We start from the raw sequence: 21,759 nt of genomic DNA, 5'->3' as shown, positions 1-21,759 counted from the left end.
TAGCTGTTTCAATTCATTATTGCTCTATTGGAACTGATTTGGTTCATCTCATTGTTGAAGAGGACCACATCCATCAGAATTGATCATCATAATGATCTCCGGGTCCTGCTCATTTCACTCAGCATCAGTTCTTGTAAGTCTCTCCAGGCCTTTCTGAAATCATCCTGCTGGTCATTTCTTATAGAATAATAATATTCCATAACATTCATATAACACAAATTTATTCAGTCATTCTTCAATTTCCAGTTTCTGGACACTACAAAGAGGGCTGCTACAAACATTCTTCTTTGTCTCTTTCCCTTCTTTAAAATGTCTTTGGGATATAAGCCCAGTAGTAACACTGCTGGATCAAAGGGTATGCACAGTTTGATAATTTTTTGAGCATAGTTGGAACAATGCCAGTGTTTTTAAATAATGGCATTAGAGAAATACTTGAATACTTACTTTAATCATGACAATCCAATCGTGTTTCAGAAAAACATGACCATTTAAAATTTTATAGTGATTAAACAGTAATATGTAACATAGTTTAATAAGAGATTTAATTATACATGTTTTCAATTTTATTTTTCATAATTTTATGCTAGCATTACTGGAAAGAGATAACATCCCTTGTATAATGGTAGTATAATGAAGACCCTTTTCAGAATGTCAATGAATTGGCCTTGCAACTAAAAATGCTAGAAAAGGAACAAATTAACCCCCCCTCCCCAAACACTAAACTTGAAATTCTAAAAATAAAAGGAGAGATTAATAAAATTGAAAGTAAAAAAACTATCGAATTAATTAATAAAACTAAGAGTTGGTTCTATGAAAAAACCAACAAAATAGGTAAACCCTTAGTAAATCTGATTGAAAAAAGGAAAGAGGAAAATCAAATTGTTAGTCTTAAAAATGAAAAGGGAAAACTCACCACTATTAAAGAAAAATTAGAGCAATAACTTTACGCAATGTTATCCCAATAAATTTGATAACAAATGAAATGGAAGAATACCTTCAAAAATATAGCTTGCCCAGATTAACAGAGGAAGAAGTAAATTGGTTAAACAGTCCCATCTTAGAAAAAGAAATAGAACAACTCCCTAAGAAAAAAAATCCCCAGGATCAGATGGATTTACATGTGAATTCTATCAAACATCTAAGAACAATTAACTCCAATGCTATATAAACTATTTGACAAAACAGGGATTGAAGGAGTACTACAAAATTCCTTTTATGACACAGACATGGTACTGATATCTAAACCAGATAGGTTGAAAACAGAAAAAGAAAATTATAGACCAATTTCCCTAATGAATATTGATGCTAAAATCTTAAATAAAATATTAGCAAAAAGATTAGAGAAAATCATCCCTAGGATAATACACTATGACCAAGTAGGATTTATATCAGGAATGAAGGGCTGGTTCCATATTAGGAAAACTATTAGCATAACTGACTATATCAATAACCAAATTAACAAAAACCATATGATCATCTCAACAGATGCAGAAAAAGCATTTGATAAAATCCAACTTCCATTCCTAATAAAAACACTTGAGAGTATAGGAATAAATGGACTTTTCCTTAAAATAGCCAGGAGCATATATTTAAAACCATCAGTAAGCATCATATGTAATGGGGATAAACTGGAACCTTTCCCAATAAGATCAGGAGTAAAACAAGGTTGCCCACTATCACCATTATTATTCAATATTGTATTAGAAACGCTAGCCTCAGCAATGAGTCGAGAAAGAGATTAAAGGAATTAGAGTAGGTAATGAGGAAACCAAATTATCACTTTTTGCAGATGATATGATGGTATACTTAGAGAACCCCAGAGATTATACTAAAAAGCTATTAGAAATAATTCACAACTTTAGCAAAGTTGCAGGATACAAAATAAATACACATCCATCCTCAGCATTTTTAATACATCACCAACAAAATCCAACAGCAAGAGATACAAAGAGAAATTCTACTCAAAATAACTGTCAATAGCATAAAATATTTGGGAATCTATCTATCAAAGGAACTATATGAGCAAAATTAAAAACACTTTCCATACAAATAAAGTCAGATTTAAATAACTGGAAAAATATTAAGTGCTCTTGGATAGGCAGAGCGGATATAATAAAGATGACAATACTCCTTAAACTAATCTATTTATTTAGTGCTATACCAATCAGATTCCCAAGAAAATATTTTAATGATCTAGAAAAAATAACAACAAAATTCATATGGAAGAACAAAAGATTGAGAATTTCAAGGGAATTAATGAAAAAAAAAATCAAATGATGGTGGCCTAGCTGTACCTGATCTAACACTATATTATAAAGCCGTAGTCACCAAAACCATTTGGTATTGGCTAAGAAATAGATTAGTTGATCAGTGGAATAGGTTAGGTTCACAGGACAAAATAGTCAATAACTCTAGCAATCTAGTGTTTGACAAACCCAAAGATCCCAACTTTGGGGATAAGAATTCATTATTTGACAAAAACCGCTGGGAAAACTGGAAATTAGTATGGCAGAAATTAGGCATGGAGCTACACTTAACACCATATACCAAGAAAAGATCAAAATGGTTTCATGATTTAGGCATAAAGAATGAGATCCTAGATAAATTAGATAACATAGGATAGTTTATCTCTCAGACCTGTGAAGGAGGAAGAAATTTGTGACCAAAGAAGAACTAGAGATCATTATTGATCACAAAATAGAAAATTTTGATTATATCAAATTGCAAAGCTTTTGTACAAACAAAACTAATGCAGACAAGATTAGAAGGGAAACAATAACCTGGGAAAACATTTTTACAGGCAAAGGTTCTGATAAAAGCCTTATTTCCAAAATATATAGAGAATTGACTCTAATTTATAAGAAATCAAGCCATTCTCCAATTGATAAATGGTCAAAGGATATGAACAGACAATTTTCAGACAATGAAATTGAAACTATTTCCACTCATATGAAAGAGTATTCCAAATCACTATTCATCAGAGAAATGCAAATTAAGACAACTTTGAGATACCACTATACACCTGTCAGATTGGCTAAGATGACAGGAAAAAATAATGTTCAATGTGGGAGGGGATGTGGGAAAACTGGGACACTGATGCATTGTTGGTGGAATTGTGAACGAATCCAACCATTCTGGAGAGCAATCTAGAATTATGCCCAAAAAGTTATCAAACTGTGCATACCCTTTGATCCAGCAGTGCTACTACTGGGCTTATACTCTAAAGAGATACTAAAGAAGGGAAAGGGACCTGTATGTGCCAAAATGTTTGTGGCAGCCCTGTTTGTAGTGGTCAGAAACTGGAAAATGAATGGATGCCCATCAATTGGAAAATGGTTGGGTAAATTGTGGTTTATGAATGTTATGGAATATTATTGTTCTGTAAGAAATGACCAGCAGCATGAATACAGAGAGGCCTGGAAAGAACCAAGAGATCATTAAATACTTCTTTTTTTGTTTGTTTATTTTATTTTTTTTTATTTTAATAGCCTTTTATTTACAGGTAATATGTATGGGTAACTTTACAGCATTAACAATTGCCAAACCTCTTGTTCCAATTTTTCCTCTCCTTCCCACTCCCCTAGATGACAGGATGACCACTAGATGTTAAATATATTAAAGTATAAATTAGATATACAATAAGTATATAGATCATTATATACTTCAACAACAATATTGTATGAGGATGTATTCTGATGGAAGTGGATTTCTCCAACAAAGAGAAGATCTAATTCAGTTCCAACTGATCAATGATGGACAGAATCGGCTACACCCAGAGAAGGAACATTGGGAAATGAGTATAAACTGTTTGCATTTTTGTTTTCCTTCCCAGGTTATTTTTACCTTCTGAATCCAATTCTTCCTGTGCAACAAGAGAACTGTTCAGTTCTACACACATATATTATATCTAGGATATACTATTACATAGTTAATGTGTATAAGACTGCTTGCCCTCTAGGGGAGGGGGTTGAGGGAAGGAAGGAAAAAAATCAAAACAGAAGTGCGTGCAAGGGATAATGCTGTAAAAAAATTACCCATGCATATGTACTGTCAATAAGAAGTTATAATAAAAAAAAAAAAAACAGACACTATACACCTCTCAGATTGGCTAAGATGACATTAAAAGATAATGATGAATGTTGGAGGGGATGAGGGAAAACTGGGACACTGACGCATTGGTGAAGTTGTAAATGGATCCAACCATTCTGGAGAGCAATTTGGAAGTAGGCTCAAAAAGTTATCAAACTGTGCATATATCCTTTGATCCAGCAGTGTTAATACTGGGCTTATATCCCAAAAAGATCTTAAAGGAGGGAAAGGGACCTGTATGTGCAAGAATTTTTGTGGCAGCCTTTTTGTAGTAGCTATAAAATGGAAAGTAAGTGGATGCCCATCAGTTGGAGAATGGCTGAATAAATTATGGTATATGAATGTTATGGAATATTATTGTTCTCAGCTACGCCTAGAGAAAGAACTCTGGGAGATGACTAAAAACCATTACATTGAATTCCCAATCCCTATATTTATGCCTACCTGCATTTTTGATTTCCTTCACAAACTAATTGTACAATATTTCAGAGTCTGATTCTTTTTATACAGCAAAATAATGTTTTGGTCATGTATACTTATTGTGTATCTAATTTATATTTTAATGTATTTAACATCTACTGGTCATCCTGCCATCTAGGGAAGGGGGTGGGGGGTAAGAGGTGAAAAATTGGAACAAGAGGTTTGGCAATTGTTAACGCTGTAAAGTTACCCATGCATATAACCTGTAAATAAAAGGCTATTAAATTAAAAAAAAAAAAAAAGAATATTATTGTTTTGTAAGAAATGACCAGCAGGATGTATACAGAAAGGCTTGGAGAGACTTACATGAACTGATGCTGAGTGAAATGAGATTATTATACACTTCAAAAACAATACTATATGAGGATCAATTCTGATGGAAGTGGATATCTTCAGCAATGAGAAGATCCAATTCAGCTTCAATTGATCAGTGATGAACAGAACCAGCTACACCCAGAGAAAGAACACTGGGAAATGAATGTGGACTGCTTGCATTTTTGTTTTTCTTCACAGTTTATTTTTACCTTTCTAAAGGTATTTTCCTTTATCCTAAATAGTATTTTTCTTGTGCAACAAGAGAGTACACATATATTGTATTTAAGATATACTTTAACATGCTTAACATGTATGAGACTACCTGCCATCTAGGTGAGGGGGTAGAGGAAAGGAAGGAAAAAGTTGGAACAGAAGTAATTGCAAGGGACAATGCTGAAAAATTACCCATGCATATGTTCTGTCAATAAAAAGCTATAAAAAAAAGAAAAGAAAAGAAAAGAAAACATGTTTCCAGAAAAGAGTAACCAAGATGATAGAAGGATCAGAGACCATGACAAATAGAGGATTAATCAAAAGATCTATGTTTAGGCTGTAGGATGTTTACATTGGAAAAAAGGAGATTCACAGACATTATAACTCTTAAAGTATATAAAGAGCTGCGATGTGGAAGAGGAATTAAGACTTGTTTTTTACTTAGTTTAGAGCATAAAACTGGGATCAAAAAAAGGAAATATTTTAGTTTTAAGACTACCATAAAAATCAGAACTATTAAAAAGTATCATGAATTGCTTCAGAAGATTCCCTAATTATATCAAATCTTTCAATGAAATATAAATAAAAACTTGATGAGTTATTTTGTGGAAGGGATTCTTAGTGAGAATCAGGTTGACTAGAAGATGGCTTAAAAAAAAAAGCCATCTTCTTTTTTGGGGGTGGTGATGATGGTGGTGAGATTATAGGTTAAATTACTTGTCCAGGGTCACACAACTGTAAGTATTAAATTTCAGAAGCTGGATTTGAAATCAAGTTCTCTTGATTGCAGTGCCTATTTAGTTGTCTCCAGATTCTTTTCAATTCTTATAGTCTGTGACTATAAATCTATGATAACTTTCCTCTTTATGACAACACTTTTGAAAATAAACATTTTAAGATATCAGTTTAAAATTTTATTTAAATTTAAATATATTAAATATATTTAATAAAATATATATTATATATATAAATAAAATAATAAAAATATAATAAAATAAATAAAAATATATTTAAAATAAATATTTATTTATCCATAAATCTACATTATACATACCTGAACATGATTACACACACACATATATATAAAGAAATAAAATCTCAGCAATTACACAGACATCTCACCAATGTCAGAATCTATCTTAAAAAGGCAATTCAGATATAATTCCCAGCAAGTAGAGTTAAGTGACTTGCCCAGGGTCACACAGCAAGGGAATATTAAGTGTCTGAGGCCAGATTTCCTCAGGTCTTCCTGACTTCAGGATTGGTGCTCTATCCACTGTGCCACCTCACTGCCCCTCAGATATAATTTTAAATCTATAGTTTTATAACAGTCTTAATTAGAACTCCAATAATTGAAACAAAGTAATTTACAATCATATACTTTTTTTTTTATATAACAAAAGTATTACTGAGTATTAAGAGTGCTGCTTCTGAGGGAAGGCTTACATTCTAGTATGAACCTGGTGCTTTGGAAGGCTCTAGGGGCCTTGGAATTATCAAACAATGGGCCTCCCTAGAGTTATTGGCATACCCATCAGTTCACAGGGATTCCGAGGTAGGTTATCTACTCTGCAAACCCCTAGGTCTTGGGGAATTTTCTTTCTACCAATTTATTCTGCAGATATTTAGAATGGTTAGTGTTTAGATTGGACTTCTAAGAATGGCCACTGGAAAAAGCTATTTTTTACCTCAGATGAACTATCATTAGTCATGAAAGCCTCAAGGAGATCTAACTTGGCCTCAAGATACAGACCACAGTATATGGTAGCAATCAGATATTGGGAGGCTTACATTCCCTTGAATGGTTATGGATCAACTATAATTCAGAAATACCTAAGGATATCTTTTTTTAAATTAAGAATGATGTGCTCTAGCTTGAGTATACATGAAAAAATTTCTCCATGCAGAAACTTAATTTTGTATGAGAAAGGAAAATATTTCTTTTTGTGAATTTTTTTCTGTTAATTATTTTTTAAATACCGTTCTTGTATCAATCATCTTCTTAGTTTTCCTCAAGGTTACAAAAGAGGCTATTGTTGATGACTCAGGTGTTGGTGATTTGGTTCTAGGTGGTACAACTCCAATAGGAAAATGTGAACCTAAAAAAAAACCCCAAAAAACAAAAAAATAACAGTAATTCCCATAAAGCAACTGTCATAAATGTTGACATTTTTCTTTTTAACAATATAATTTCTTTTTCTTTTAAAACAGGCAATGCCAGATCTGGCAGAAAAAAATTCAAGAAAAATGTAGTAGTAGCACACTAATTTTATCTATTTCATTAGCCAATGATACTGATATAGCTGGTTCCATTAATGGGAAAAAAATCTGAAGTCTTATCTCTCTTTATATTAAATGGATTAAATTAGGATTTCTGATTAAAAGACAGTTAATGAATTTTAAAATAAGCAGGTAAGACCTACCATCATTACTACTTCTTATTTTGAAGAACATCAATTACATAATAAAAGTATCAATTAACACTTATACATACATATTAAACTTTAAAAAATGCTTTCCAAATTATTAGATATTGCCTTATTTTATCCTCAAAAAAACTCTTTAAGGCAGTCTAAACAGTAAGCTATCTACTGCTTATATATAGAATTTGAAACACAAAAAGTTGTGATTCTCTTTATTCACATTTGGCATGGTCTGTCTGGAATTTGGGAGAAATGAGGAAACAGATCTTGAGTTAAGGGATCCCTAAGTCCTCTGTAGCCCAGGACTTAAATGAAATCTATCAATGGACTAATCATTCATTAAATCATTAGAAACTCAATAAAGTTGGATAAATGTCACTCTCTCTGCATTTTGGACGTTCTTGTACTTTCTACAAGTGCAGGATCAGAAGACTATTTCACGGAGAAACACAACTAATCTTTAAAATAACCTGAAATTGTTACTAATTTTTTTTTGATTACTGTTTTTTGAGTTAAGTGATTTTGAAGTTGGGGAGTAGAATTGTATACATATATCCTATTATTTAGAATCAACTTATATTGTGTAAGGAACATCTCCAGAACACTAAAGACTCGAATTCTTATTTGGTCATGGACTCTTTTAGCATTCTGGTAAAAACAACTGATTCCTGAACAGGATAATGCTTTTAAATAATAAATTAAATACTAAGTGTTATAAAGGAAACCATTTAGACAGTTACCAAAAATATTAAAACAACAAAATCATGGACTTTTAAAACCTGTTACTCTGTGGATCCCAATTCAAAAAACTCTATAATCTAGAACAGAACTATCAACCTGAGGGCAGCAATTTAAATTTATGTTAAATCTTGCAATTTTAAATGGGACTATGCTTATTTAAAAACCAATCTCACTGAAAGCTATAGCACCTCAAATTTTGAGCTTAATTTAGTACCTTCACTGGTCTTATATTCTCAGACCCTGCATCTCTTTGGATTTTGAATAGATTGAATTGAAAATGGGAAGAATGAAGATATCTATCTATCTTTCTTTTTTTGCTGAGGCAGTTGGGGTTAAGTGACTTGCCCAGGGTCACACAATTAGGAAGTGTTAAGTGTTAGACACCAGATTTGAACTCAGGTCCTCCTGACTTCAGGGCTGGTGCTCTCTCCACTGTGCCACCTAGCTGCCCTTTTTCTTTCTTTTTTTGAAACATGGGAAACTACTAAATGAGTGTTATTTGGTATTAGACACCTCAGAATGGATTATTATAATTGCATAGGAGATGGAAGCAAGAATGAGATAGGGTATAAATATGCAATTTTTTTCATACTTTACTTTGTGTAGATCTTTTACTTCTATAGGAAAAAAGAGAAAAAGAAGGCAGTCATTTTAACACTGCAAAAGAGATTACTTGGGAATTTGAAATATGCCATCTTATTTCCCCATTTATTTCAGTGTCCTTTCTAAAAATATTCTTATATCTAGAGACCCGAAGATGCTAAACAAATAAATGTTTTACACAAGAGAATAGAAAAATATTTAAAATAACTTCTAAAACTAGTCCTAAAACTAAGTACATTGAGTTTAGAATTTTGAAGATTATAGATTTGTAACTAACTGTGAAAGACAATATCTGTGAAAGATAAGTGGTATCAGGATTAATAAACTTTCATTAGTACTGGAAATTACATGGACATTAATGTATAAAAATTAAAAGCTGACCTTTAGTTACAGAATCTATCTCTGAAACAGGTTCAGACTTTTCTTCTCCATTAGATTCATCAACTTCTGCTACGGTTGTTAATTCTGGTTCACTCTTGTAAAGTCTATAATCAGGACCCTTTAAAGTAAGGGAAAAAAGTAAAATAAAAGTAACTAAATTTTCCCCAAGTGCTGTTAATTTATTAAATCTCAAGTTAAATTTGTTAAATGAGATTGCTAATCCTCCCTGTCCAGATCAAAACTTTAAAATATATATTTTTCACCATGACCACCCACTGTTTGCCATAACAAAAATTGTAAGAACAGTGATTGAATTGTATTAAATTACCAGATACTATATGCTAGATTCCCATATAACCAAAATTCTTTTGGTTTGTTTTGTCCCTCAATGGTTTATATTTATAAATATTTATATTTGTATTTCCTTTCTTCCCTGATGTATTCTCCTTGCTTATTAAACTTAGTTTTACAGACTAAATATCCAAATCTTGACCTCAATTATTCTGGCAGGAATTCTGCTCCCATTTTCTTGTCTAAGGACAAAAAAAAAATCAACAGACATAATCCCTGTGTCCCACATTAGTCTATTTTAAATTTGGCCTCTTCATGACATATAAAATAACATTAACTAACACTTTTCTGGCCTCTTCATGACATATAAAATAACATTAAATAACATAAAATAATTTTGAATACATTAACAAAAATTTTAAATGGGGGAGGAGGGAAAACATATATGAAAATGATAACATGAAAAGCAACAAAAAGTATTGTCCAAAACAATACAAAATAATTCTTCAATGGTAAGAGAAAATGATTATGAAAAAAAAATCAAGAAGAAATTTATGATGTAAAATTCTGTGGCAATTTTAGCCACTTACACAGTGAGAGCCATTTCTTGGATATCCTTGAACTTGGTAAATCTTCTTTTCTTCTGGCAGATGTACTGGGGCCCTGCTATAACAGAGCAAGGAGCTGCTATCACTGGGCAGAGGGGGGATTATGGGAGGCTGCTCTGTAAAGTCATAGGACCAAGGAAGTGGAGGACGAGGTGGGACTACTTCCTCTTCCTAAAGATTGTAGAATAGTCACCTTATTTAGATGAGGATATTGCGTTGAGTATCTAACAAAGTTTTCAATAGCATATTAGCTTTAAAAATATATACTATCTCATCAACTTTACATAATGAAAGGAACATTGTAAAAATCACATGTAAAGAAAACAAAAAAGTTCATTATATTCATTAAGTCAAATAAAGTTTGATGCAGTATTTAGGCATGCTTTGGATTACTAAATTTAGCACTTTTTGAATTAGAATTTAAAATTCTATGATAAATCCAAAGCAATACTGTATATAAAAGTGTTGCTATTTAGATATGAGAACAGTAGGGAAAAGTTTTAGTTTAAAACTCCATAAAATGTTATATTTACATTTAGATTTTAAAAAGAAATAATGCTAAGAATTTCCCACTCCCCACTGGAATCAAAATTGAAAGCTATTTTAATATTGTTTAATCATGTTGACAGTATCTCTTTATAGTTAATTTTTTTTAATGTCATGCATAAAATACAACTGAATCAAACCTCCTAAAATACAAGTGTCTACCATACAAGAGTGAAATTCAGTACATTTAGATGATCAGGAAGAAGAAAAATCCTACCTTTTAAATTCTGACATGTATGAACTAACCTAGATTTAATTGTTCCAGGTACAGATTGGGGGAGTGGAAAGGGAACTCAGTTGTTACAAATAAGAAATCATCAATGTAGCTTTAAACATTACTCTTGCAATACCCTTGTAACTTCAAGATAATACAGTAATAGGAACAGAACATTCATAAATCTATTAAAAATATTTTTGTTAAAATATGGGAAATATTTACTCATTCTTTATGGTTAGAAACACATGGATTTGCATTTAGAAATTCAAACAGTAAACACCTTACCTCATTTTTGTACTTAACTGAAGAAAAAGTCTTTGATCCTATGATACCTATTAAAATAATTTTTAAAAATTACAATGTATCAGAATGTAAAACTAAGTACAAAATCTGTCTGAATCTAGAGAAAAAACAAAATGTCATGCTACCTTTTTCCTTACATTTATTCATATTTGTGCTTCTAGTGACTTTTGCCAACTCAATTAATGAAATATAATTACATGTTTCATTTATTTTAGATGTAACTGGACAGCTAATAAAAGATAAAAGAAATCTCTTACCAGCTTCTGTGGTGCCTCGTTGCTGTTTATGTTTACTCAAACCTTCCATGACATCCTGAATTCTCCAAAGTTCTTTCTGAATCTGTGCACGCTGAATTCCTGCTGACTCCGTCTATTAATTATGATATTATGCATTAATTCATAAACAAGAAACTAAAAATTAAAATGTTAATAAATACCTGATGATGAAAAATAAACAACATTAGAGATGTATTAAAACTTAAAAAGACAATTTTATCATCTCTCTCGGGTTGGCAAAAAGTAGTACAAGAATGGTCAAGTATTTCAGCTATCTCTGGTGAATGATCCATAGTATTATTCATATGCCATAGCTTTGGATTCTGCATGCCATCTTTTATGACGATAGGAAGACACACTACAGACTATAATGAGTGGAAATACATTGTATTCAAAGAAAAAAAACAAAAACTAAATTTTTCTTACTTTCTTTTTTTAAAATGGGGGGGAAGGAGGGGCGGAGATAGGTGGCACAGTGGATAGAGCACCAGTTCTGAAGGGCTGACCTGAGTTCAAATGTGACCTCAGACATTCAACATTTCCTAGCTGTGTGACCCTGGGCAAGTCACTTAACCCCAACTGCCTCAGCAAAAACAAAACACCCCCCCCACCACCACCACCATGGTAATATAGGATTAACTTTTTAAGTTCAAAACATGATGAGACATGCAACTGAAAAAAAACACATTCAGGAAATCCAACCGTTCCAAAAATCTTGACTGTGACTGAGAACTGGGGAGGAAAATGAAAAAGTTATAGTACCTGCCCTCAAAGTATTTACATTCTAGAGATAATAAATACATGTAGACAAATACATTTCAAGAGGAATAAGCACTAATAAATTCTGGGATATTGAAGGAAATCAGGAACAGGCCTGAGAAGGAGGATATATGTGATTTCTTTTACTTGCAAGGCAAATATTCACTGGCTCTTATTTCAAACTTATTGTCACTTTGTTTAGTCTGCTTCTACTATTATATCAGGTAAAGACACACATGGGCAGATTTAAAATTCAACCACAAACAAATGCTCATTAAATAAAAGATGACATGAGAGAAGTACATTTTAAGCTTTAAAGAATGACTTCTTTAGGGATATTTTGATAAGTTTGTGGTTAATTTAGACCTTGGGAGTGGGGAAGTCTAGATGTGTAGCTTTATCATACTTTAGGTCTTTTTTTCTTTTCTTTTCTTTCTTTCTTTTTTTTTTTTTTTTTTTTTGCAGTTTTAAGCATCTACCCATACCAATTTAATAGTAGCAACAACAACAATAACAAAAAACAATGAATTTATATTCTACTTGGAGTTCTCTTGATATTAATATTTTTGTTAAGTAGAAATGCAATATAATAGAGAACTGATGCCGCACCTCTTACTAGAGTGTTTTACAATGGCCTCTAGTGAAAAGAAAATCAATTCTGACATGACTTTTACAAAATTCATTTTTTGGTGCATGGGGGAACAAGGAGAAGAAGAAGTAGTTCATTTTGGACTTGATCTCTTATCATATATTAATCTGAAGTTATTTGATATCAAAGTATAATCAGAAGGCCAAAGAAGAATTTGAGATTAACATTTTGTACCTGAACTTCACCAAGTCGATCCAACTGTTCTTGCATTTGGTTCCTTGTAATTGTTACATCATATTCTAATTTGTCATATTCTCGCCATGCTCTTTCTAGTTCCTGAAAACATGATAAACAGCATTTATTAATTTAATAGGGAAATTCATGTTCTTATGATATTGCCTCTAAATATAAAGATTAGTTGAACTTCTTTTATGAACCTCACAGAATATTATGGTATTAAGCGGATAAAAGGTGTTATTCAATCAAATTTCAGTTGTGTCTGAGGCTTTACCAAGAAAAGATACTAGAATGGTTTGTCATTTCTTTCTCCAGCTAATTTTACAGATGAGGAAATTGATGCAAGCAGAGTTAAGGATTTGTCCAATGTTACATGGCTAACAAATGTTTGAAGTCAGAAAGATGAGTTTTCATTGGAACAAGAGGTTTGGCAATTGTTAATGCTGTAAAGTTACCCATGTATATATCCTGTAAATAAAAGGCTATTAAATAAAAAAAATAAATAAAAAAAAAAGAAAGATGAGTTTTCCTCATTTTTTAGGCACTGAAGTTCCTTAAGAAGTATGAACATAGGTGATAGGTATAATGGGAAAAGATCTAAGTGAATGAATGAGAAGTCAAAGTAAAAGATCAAAACAGGTTTTAAAAAGGCAAAAACTTAACACTTAACTGTCTGTCTTTGATGAGCTCATGAATTCAAATAAATTCATTATTAAGATGACTCTAAAATCTGCCTATTTAGCCCTTATCTTTCTTGCGTTCCAGTCCTTTATGGTCACTACCTATTTGATAAGCCACCTGGATTTTTCCAACTAAATGCATCTTTCTCTTCAATTTCCCTTTTTCTTTTAAAGGTATTATTGCCATGTACCAATTGGTTGTCAAATTTTATTCTACCATCACCTCATTTATTAATCTATATACTTTCTTGCTTTCTTACTGATCTCCTTCCTTCCAGACTCTTTCCTCCATTAGTCAATCAGTAAGTATTTCTTAATCTATCACTAACTGCCAGGCAAGGTGGTAAGTACCAGGAATTAAAGAGAGAGGGGGGGGGGGGGGGGGGAGAGAAAAGGAGGGAGAGAGAAACAGACAGGCAAGACACACAGACACAGAGACAGAGACAAAGAGAGAAACACACAAAGAGATACATAAACACAGATACAGAGAGAGGCAGAGACAGAGAGACACAGAGAGAAAAGAGGAAAAGAGAGAGAAAGAGGGAGAGAGAGAGTGAGAGTGTGTGTATGTATGTTTCTGCCATGGAGGAGCTTGCATTCTAATGTGGGTAGACAAAACGAAAGGAAGTGAAAGGAAGGGAGGGATAGGGAGGATTTCCCAATGTAGGGCAATACAATTTGAAGGGGAATGAAACTAGGATTGATTTCTCACCATAAACTGGGGCTTCTGAGAAGAATCAGTCAATCAGAAGGAAAAAGTACTCTGAAGCAGAAAGTACTTGAGTATGAGAAGTAGTACAAAGGAAAAGGAAACTCACTTTTTAAGCATTTTCCCCCACAATGGGAGATTCTGTCATTTCAGCTGTCTGAAAATTTCAGTTTCATTGAGTATCTTTAGCTTATAACCTCCCTGGCAGAAAGGAACCTCAATCTTCTGGAAACATGGCATATACAATGATTTATGAGACTTCCTGGAGCTTCTTAAAGTGGGATTAATTGGGAGATGGGTTTGTCAAAGGAGGAGCAGTAAATAGGACAAAAAGATAAAGCACAGTGTCTGTTTGAACGTGTTAACTATAAGGTTGAAACTGGAAAGGGAGGAATGAAGTCAGAAGTAATGACCTAAAAAACTACTGAAATTTGAGGGAATGAATATCACATTGGTTCTTTTCTTTTCTTTTTTTTGCCTGAGGCAATTGGGGTTAAATGACTTGCTCAGGGTCACACAGCTAGGAGGTGTTAAGTGTCTGAGGCCAAATTTGAACTCAGGCCCTCTTGACTTCAGGGCTAGTGCTGTATCCACTGCACCATCTAGGTGCCCCCAATCAGGATAAGTTTAAACTTCTCCCAAATTCCAGTTCCACAGCTCCAATTACGCTTGCAAGGCACAACTTCACAGAAGGTTACATTAGTATCTAACATTCATTTTTAACTCTATTCCTAGCCTTGTTTTAAACTTCTCTATTTCTGTTAGAAGTACTGTAGAAACACCTGTCAGACTGGCTAGAATGACAGGGAAAGACAATGTGGAATGTTGGAGGGGATGTGGGAAAACTGGGACACTTAATACATTGTTGGTGGAACTGTGAATACATCCAACCATTCTGGAGAGCAATTGGAACTATGCTCAAAAAGTTATCAAACTGTGCATACCCTTTAATCCAGCAGTGTTACTACTGAGCTTATATTCCAAAGAGATCATAAAGAAGGGAAAGGGACCTGAATGTGCATGAATGTTTGTGGCAGCCCTCTTTGTAGTGGCCAGAAACTGGAAACTGAGTGGATGCCCATCAATTGGAGAATGGCTAAATACATTGTGGTATATGAATGTTATGGAATATTATTGTTTGGTAAAAAATGACCAACAGGAGGATTTCAGAAAGGCCTGGAGAGACTTACTTGAACTGATGCTGAGTGAAATGAGCAGGGCCAGGAGATCATTATATACTTCAACAACAATACTATATGATGATCAATTCTGATGGACCTGGCCATCCTCAGCAATGAGATGAACCAAATCAATTCCAATGGAGCAGTAATGAACTAAACCAGCTATGCCCAGAGAAAGTACTCTGGGAGATGACTAAAAACCATTACCTTGAATTCCCAATCCTTATATTTTTGCCCACCTACATTTTTGATTTCCTTCACGGGCTAATTGTTCAATATTTCAGAGTCTGATTCTTTTTGTACAGCAAAATAACAGTTTGTTCATGTATACTTATTGTGTATCTAATTTATATTTTAATATATTTAACATCTACTAGTCATCCTGCCATCTGGGGGAGGGGGTGGGGGGAAGGAGGGGAAAATTGGAACAAGAGGTTTGGCAATTGTCAATGCTGTAAAGTTACCAATACATATAACCTGTAAATAAAAGGCTATTAAAATAAAAAAAAAAAAGTACTGTAGAAGAGAAAAGGCTGGTCAAGAGTACTGAATACAACAGAGACCACTTTAACTGATTATTAGATTAATTAAGAAATGTGCTCAGGAAACAAGACCAAGAGTTTCCTAAGCAATGTGCTTAAGGTCTAAAGAATATGGCAGTTACATGTAAATATACTCTCAAGATTTGATGCTGTTAAGTTTGGGGCTCAGTCAAGAACTCTGGTTTTATTACTTTTCCAAGATAATTATAGAAAAATTATTAGAAACTTCCAGACAATAAATAATTAAGTTAAACTATGAAATTTTTTCTTCAGAATTGTAAACTGGCGATGTACAAATTTTGCTTAATATGTTTATTTTAGCTAGAATTAGCTAGCAATGGAATCACATCAAAATCTACTAATATTTAATTGTGTTGAGAAATGTGCCACATAATATATTCCTATTAAAATGTTACTTTCAAAGTCTATATGCTTATCTTTTGGTAATTATTTTGCCAAAATAATATACATTATTGATTTTAAGATTTAAAATTTATTCTTAATTGTTCCAAGATAATGTTTATTAATGTCATGCAATTTAATATTTGCTTCTTATGCTAAAGAATGAATATTTCAATTTTAAGTAAAAAAAAAAAAAAAACTAAGAAAAATCAAAACCTCAATGATTTTTACAAGGAAAAAAAACCTACTTACCGCTGTAGCTCGAGACAGTTCTCGGCATGTGCTAAGTAGTCCATTCTGTAAATCGTCCCTTTGCAAAACTACATTCTGAATGGCTGCTGGATTATCTGCATTCATCTCTATTTCTTGGCTGGCTGATAGCAAAGCTTGCTCAAGCATGTACTAGTATAATAAAAAAACTAATTTTAATGTTCTGAATTACTGAATATATATATATATATATATATTTTATTTCAGTTATTGTCCTGATAAAAATAAAATAAAATAACATCAATTTTAGGTAATAAACATAATCGCCCTACTTTCTCCTTGTGAAGCTGTTGAAGTTTCTCTTCCAATGCATGTACCACTTTATCTTGTTCACATAATCTGCTTAGTTTGGCCTAGGTTAATAAAAGAAAATTTCTATGGTTAGTAATACTTTTCAATATTTTCCATTTTGGCTTTAAGAGCAGACAACATAAATTTAAAATAATCATTTAATTTTTAATTAAATGATTAAAATGAACATGATCTATAATTAAAATAAAACACAGGAAAAAGACTAAATAGACACTTCAAACTCAACATTTTCCCAGATATATCAAGGCATCAGAAAGCCATCACTCAGAAAGATTTGGGTCTCAAGCCTGCCTTTGACATATATTGAGAAATATCTTAGGTAATTCTTTAAGATTGGAAGCTGCAAAACAGTTATAAGTCTGCTTTGGTAGAGAAGTTTACTCATAGGAAGTTCCCTACACCAAATGTAAATGGTGGTTTGGATTAAAAGAATTGTCTGCAAAGATGAGGCTACATACATTTCAGTGGATAAAGCCAACCTTGGCATCAGGAAAATCTAGGTTCAAGTTTCTGTTTCTCAGATATATTAGCTGTGTGCTTGTGGGCGAGTTATAAACTTATCAGTGCCCTTAAGTACAATGCGACTGTGATTTAAACACTAGATGCTTAATCTTATGAAAAAACAGGTACAACACTTTGCCGGTAATATATAACCCAGACGCACCTTCCCCCCAAAATCTATGGAGGCAAAAAGCTAACCAAAAATTGTAATAATAACTAGGATATATAACTTTAAATTACACTTCATTACATAACATTAGGGTAAATACAAATTATGCAAATATAAATATAATGAAGTATACATTCACCTATCACTATAATTACTCATTTAAATGTGGTTAATTTCAATTTTTTTGTTTTAAAATATCAAGCATTTTATATAATCCTTACTACAAAAACACTACTTGAATTTGATTCCCATTAATTCCTCATAAATTCTAAGGAAAAATTTTAAACACAGAATTATTTTTAATAAAAATAAGAGCTACAGAAATTAGCCATCAGTTCACATATTTTATTAGTTTTAGCCTTAGGTTATAATCTAGAACACAGTTTTAATTTATTCACTGTAATCATATGGAAAATGTTAGAAGCCACTTTAAACTTTGTCAAAATAAATTTGTCAAAATGAAATTTTGACATTACTTGAAAATCCAAGTTAAAGCTCTGGGGAAAATTTTTAAGTATCAAAATATATTTGCTCTGATGTCTCATAACCCAACCTTAGACATAACACAAATAAAGAAAAATATCTCAAATCTTTAACTTCTTACACTTAAAATTATTAAATGATAAAGTAAAGCTTTGGTGCAAAGGTAAAAATCAAATACTTTGCTATTTACCATAGAAAATATTAACAAAACCCTCAAAGAAACTCTGATAACTTATAAAACATATATTTGGAAGTAAATAGAGAAAATAAGGCAAGATAGAAAATACAATGGACTGGGAATCAGATTTGTGTTATACTCTCAATTCTGCCTTTAATTAGTGGTGTGACCTTAAGCAAGATATTCTGTCCGAGACTCTCAGTTCAAATTTAATCATCTCTAAAATAAGCTATATTATTCTGTTACTCAGGATGCTTGATTAGAACAAAGTTATGGAATAAACACTTAAGAACTAAATTGCAAAGACAGAGTAGCAATTTGGGGATCTTAGAGGCGAGGATTACCAGTCTAAATCTGGGATCCAAAAGGGATTATAATGGTAATGGAATTTGAAAAATGGAATATCTCCAATTTTTTTCTTCTCCCAATTTGAAAATGTTATTTGATAAAGCTTTATACTCTTAGTAAAGAGGAAATCTCTGAATATTGTCCTTATTGACTAAATAAGGCATGCAAAGATTTAAGACAAGAAAATAGTGAAAAGGCTAATTTTCAACAATCTATAACAATTCTTTTTACTGGGGAGGCCTTTCTGTGCTTATGTAAAATGCTCTTGCATGACAAATATGGCAAAAACATCAGTGATAAATGTCATAATGATACTTACATCAATATCCACCTCTTCAGATCTGTACTTGTACAATGTACCTCTATACTCATCTTGTGATAGCTATAAGGAAGAATACTATTGTCATAAAAACAACTTCAAAAATACAAGAATGAAAGTGTTCAGTTGGTAGTTAACAGTTAAAACACATTAAATCATTTACATGACCAGTAACAATTTATGGTAAGACAGATTCTGATTTTATTGGACAAACATTTATCAAGTATGGATTGCTTCAAAAAGGAAAACATATGTAAAATTAATAATTAAATATCTTCATATGACCTTTAATTTAACATAATCTTGAAGTTGTTTATTAGGCATGTTTACTATCTCACAAAATAAGAAAAACATAATCATAGTAAAGAACTAAAATTTCAATCAGGTTTAATGATTTCATTGTTGAACATGCATTTTATATATACATATTCATAAATGCTGTACTTTACATTTTAATATAATTTTGTGTGTAAAATGAATCTAATATCTATTTTGTAAATATGCCAGAAATATAAGGAAGGAAGTGGATTATTTTAATTTAAAGAAAATATTGACTCTTATCCCTTGTTAATCTTTAAGATTCAGAAGGTAGAGAGTCTAAAATTTCTTTATATATTTTGTATTTTACTGTAAGTGCCGTATTAGCTTAGTTTTAAGGAATTGCACATTTAGATTTTTTTCCCCCTTTTTAAAAAAATTTTTAAGTGGTTCTCACTAATATATATATATATATATATATATATATATATATATATATATATATATATATATTTGCTCAGAGTCACACAGCTAGGAAGTGTTAAGTGCTTCAGGGCTGGTATTCTATCTACTATACCACCTAGCTGCCCCTCACCATAATACTTTTGCACAAAAAAGTCCTTATATCCAGCAGGATTAAAAAAAAACAAACCTAAATATCATTTCTTATCAAATGTAATTTTTTCAAGATTTCTACAATATGTAAGTACACAAAAGAACAGGTGATAGTCTATGAAGGGATGGCTTAATATCTCATTAATCTTTTTGAATTACCCATCTTAGTGGAATTATGTTTTGACTATGAAGCACAACTGAATTCTGCTACAAGTAACAAAGTTACACACACACACACACACACACACACACACGAAACCATGTGTGTATGTCAATATTATAATAAAAGACAATGAATTGTAATGAAAAGAGCACTTGGAATTAGAAGACCAGTTCTACCACTTCTTAATTTTTATGTTTCCACACTTGAAAAATGGGCAATACTTGTAGTACTTCTCCACAAAGTAAATGTGAGATTCAAATAGGATAATGATATGTAGACTATTTTATGTTACATAAACACAATGTAATTAACATAACTTTATATGACATCTACCATAGTATCAGTTGATATTGACATTTAACCTAGTAATGTTTGAAATGTCAGACTACTTTTATTTAAACTCAAGGATTAGTGGGAAGCTAAACAAATACACATATAAATTCATATATGTGTATATTTATAAACATTTCTAAACACTATAATTTTTAAAAATTGAAGTGTTTCATTTTAAGGTACTACTTAAGAATTATCTGCAAGTGCATTTTGTGATAATTTAAAGGTAGGTACAGTTATATTAAGTCATGAAGTAATCTATATTTTAAAATGAAGTTAATTCTTTCTGGATATACTTTAAAAATCATCTTACCTTTAACTTATTTTGAAAAACTCTAAAATGCAGAAAACATTTATTCTAAAAGCTTGATGATATTTTAAATATCAAATGTTTAACTACATATAAGGTATAATTCTGAGTTACTAAAATCTGATAAAACCTTCAGAAGTAAACATGATTAGTGAAAACTTTCTAGGAAAAAACTTTAAAGGACCTCTCTATCTATAATTGTATATTATAGTTTTGAAATCATATTTTGGTTAGAAAACATCTTTAATAAAAACTGTCATTTAAATTAAATGAATTAAAACCAATTCATAACACTAAACTGTAGCCTTGCCATAAATGAGAAAATTACATAATGAATGAAAAATATTACTGCCTGCATAATTAATTCTGAGTAATCTGAGTTTTCTTATTACACAGAAAGGAAGGCAAACAAAGGAATCTTAGATAAAGCAAGGAACTAAGCAGCTTTGGAATGTAATTTTAAAGAAAATATGTCATAGAATTACCAAAAAAAAAAAAAAGTTCTTCATATATTTCTACCATGCTTGACATATATTGGACTACTTGTCATCGTGGGGAGTGGGTGGAGGAAGAGGAGGGAAAATTGGAACACAAGGTTTGGCAAGAGTTAATGTTGAAAAATTATCCATACACATGTTTTGAAAACAAAAAGCTTTCATATATTTTTTTTAAAATTCTGTTTGACATTTGATGATACTGATGAAGATGTATATAGTAGATCTATAGAGAGCAAGCTTTGGATCCAGGAATACTTGGAGTCAAATCCTGGCTCTGACATACTAAGCTATGTGACCAAAGGCAAGTGAGATACTCTTTTCAGTAACCTAGACAACATTCTAAGACTATAAAAGTTGCAAATCTTCATTGGTGGAGGTATCCACCAATCCAACAAGCTCAAAACTAATGAAATACAAGT

At 31.8% G+C, this 21,759-nt stretch overlaps 1 protein-coding gene across 22 annotated transcripts in view; it reads right to left on the bottom strand.

The window, feature by feature from the left end:
- The window catches only part of PLEKHA5 (pleckstrin homology domain containing A5), a 192,457-nt gene that overhangs the window by 24,301 nt on the left and 146,397 nt on the right, over positions 1 to 21,759 (bottom strand). For 15 of the 22 annotated variants that reach the window (XM_031938385.1, XM_031938383.1, XM_031938381.1 and 12 more), the window contains 9 exons: positions 19,165 to 19,227; positions 17,127 to 17,207; positions 16,837 to 16,986; positions 13,068 to 13,169; positions 11,468 to 11,579; positions 11,193 to 11,239; positions 10,127 to 10,315; positions 9,246 to 9,363; positions 7,078 to 7,196 (listed from right to left, as the gene is read on the bottom strand). In XM_031938385.1, coding sequence (XP_031794245.1) covers positions 7,078 to 7,196; positions 9,246 to 9,363; positions 10,127 to 10,315; positions 11,193 to 11,239; positions 11,468 to 11,579; positions 13,068 to 13,169; positions 16,837 to 16,986; positions 17,127 to 17,207; positions 19,165 to 19,227 — 981 coding nt within the window. Of the gene's footprint in view, positions 1 to 7,077; positions 7,197 to 9,245; positions 9,364 to 10,126; positions 10,316 to 11,192; positions 11,240 to 11,467; positions 11,580 to 13,067; positions 13,170 to 16,836; positions 16,987 to 17,126; positions 17,208 to 19,164; positions 19,228 to 21,759 lie in introns of those variants that run through there. The other 7 variants (XM_031938390.1, XM_031938408.1, XM_031938394.1 and 4 more) reach the window with 3 other exon arrangements.

The sequence above is a fragment of the Sarcophilus harrisii genome, chromosome 5, assembly GCF_902635505.1.
Source record: "Sarcophilus harrisii chromosome 5, mSarHar1.11, whole genome shotgun sequence".
NCBI lineage: Eukaryota > Metazoa > Chordata > Mammalia > Dasyuromorphia > Dasyuridae > Sarcophilus > Sarcophilus harrisii.
Note: the sequence above shows the minus strand (reverse complement) of the source record. Positions and strands in the feature narration are given on the sequence as shown.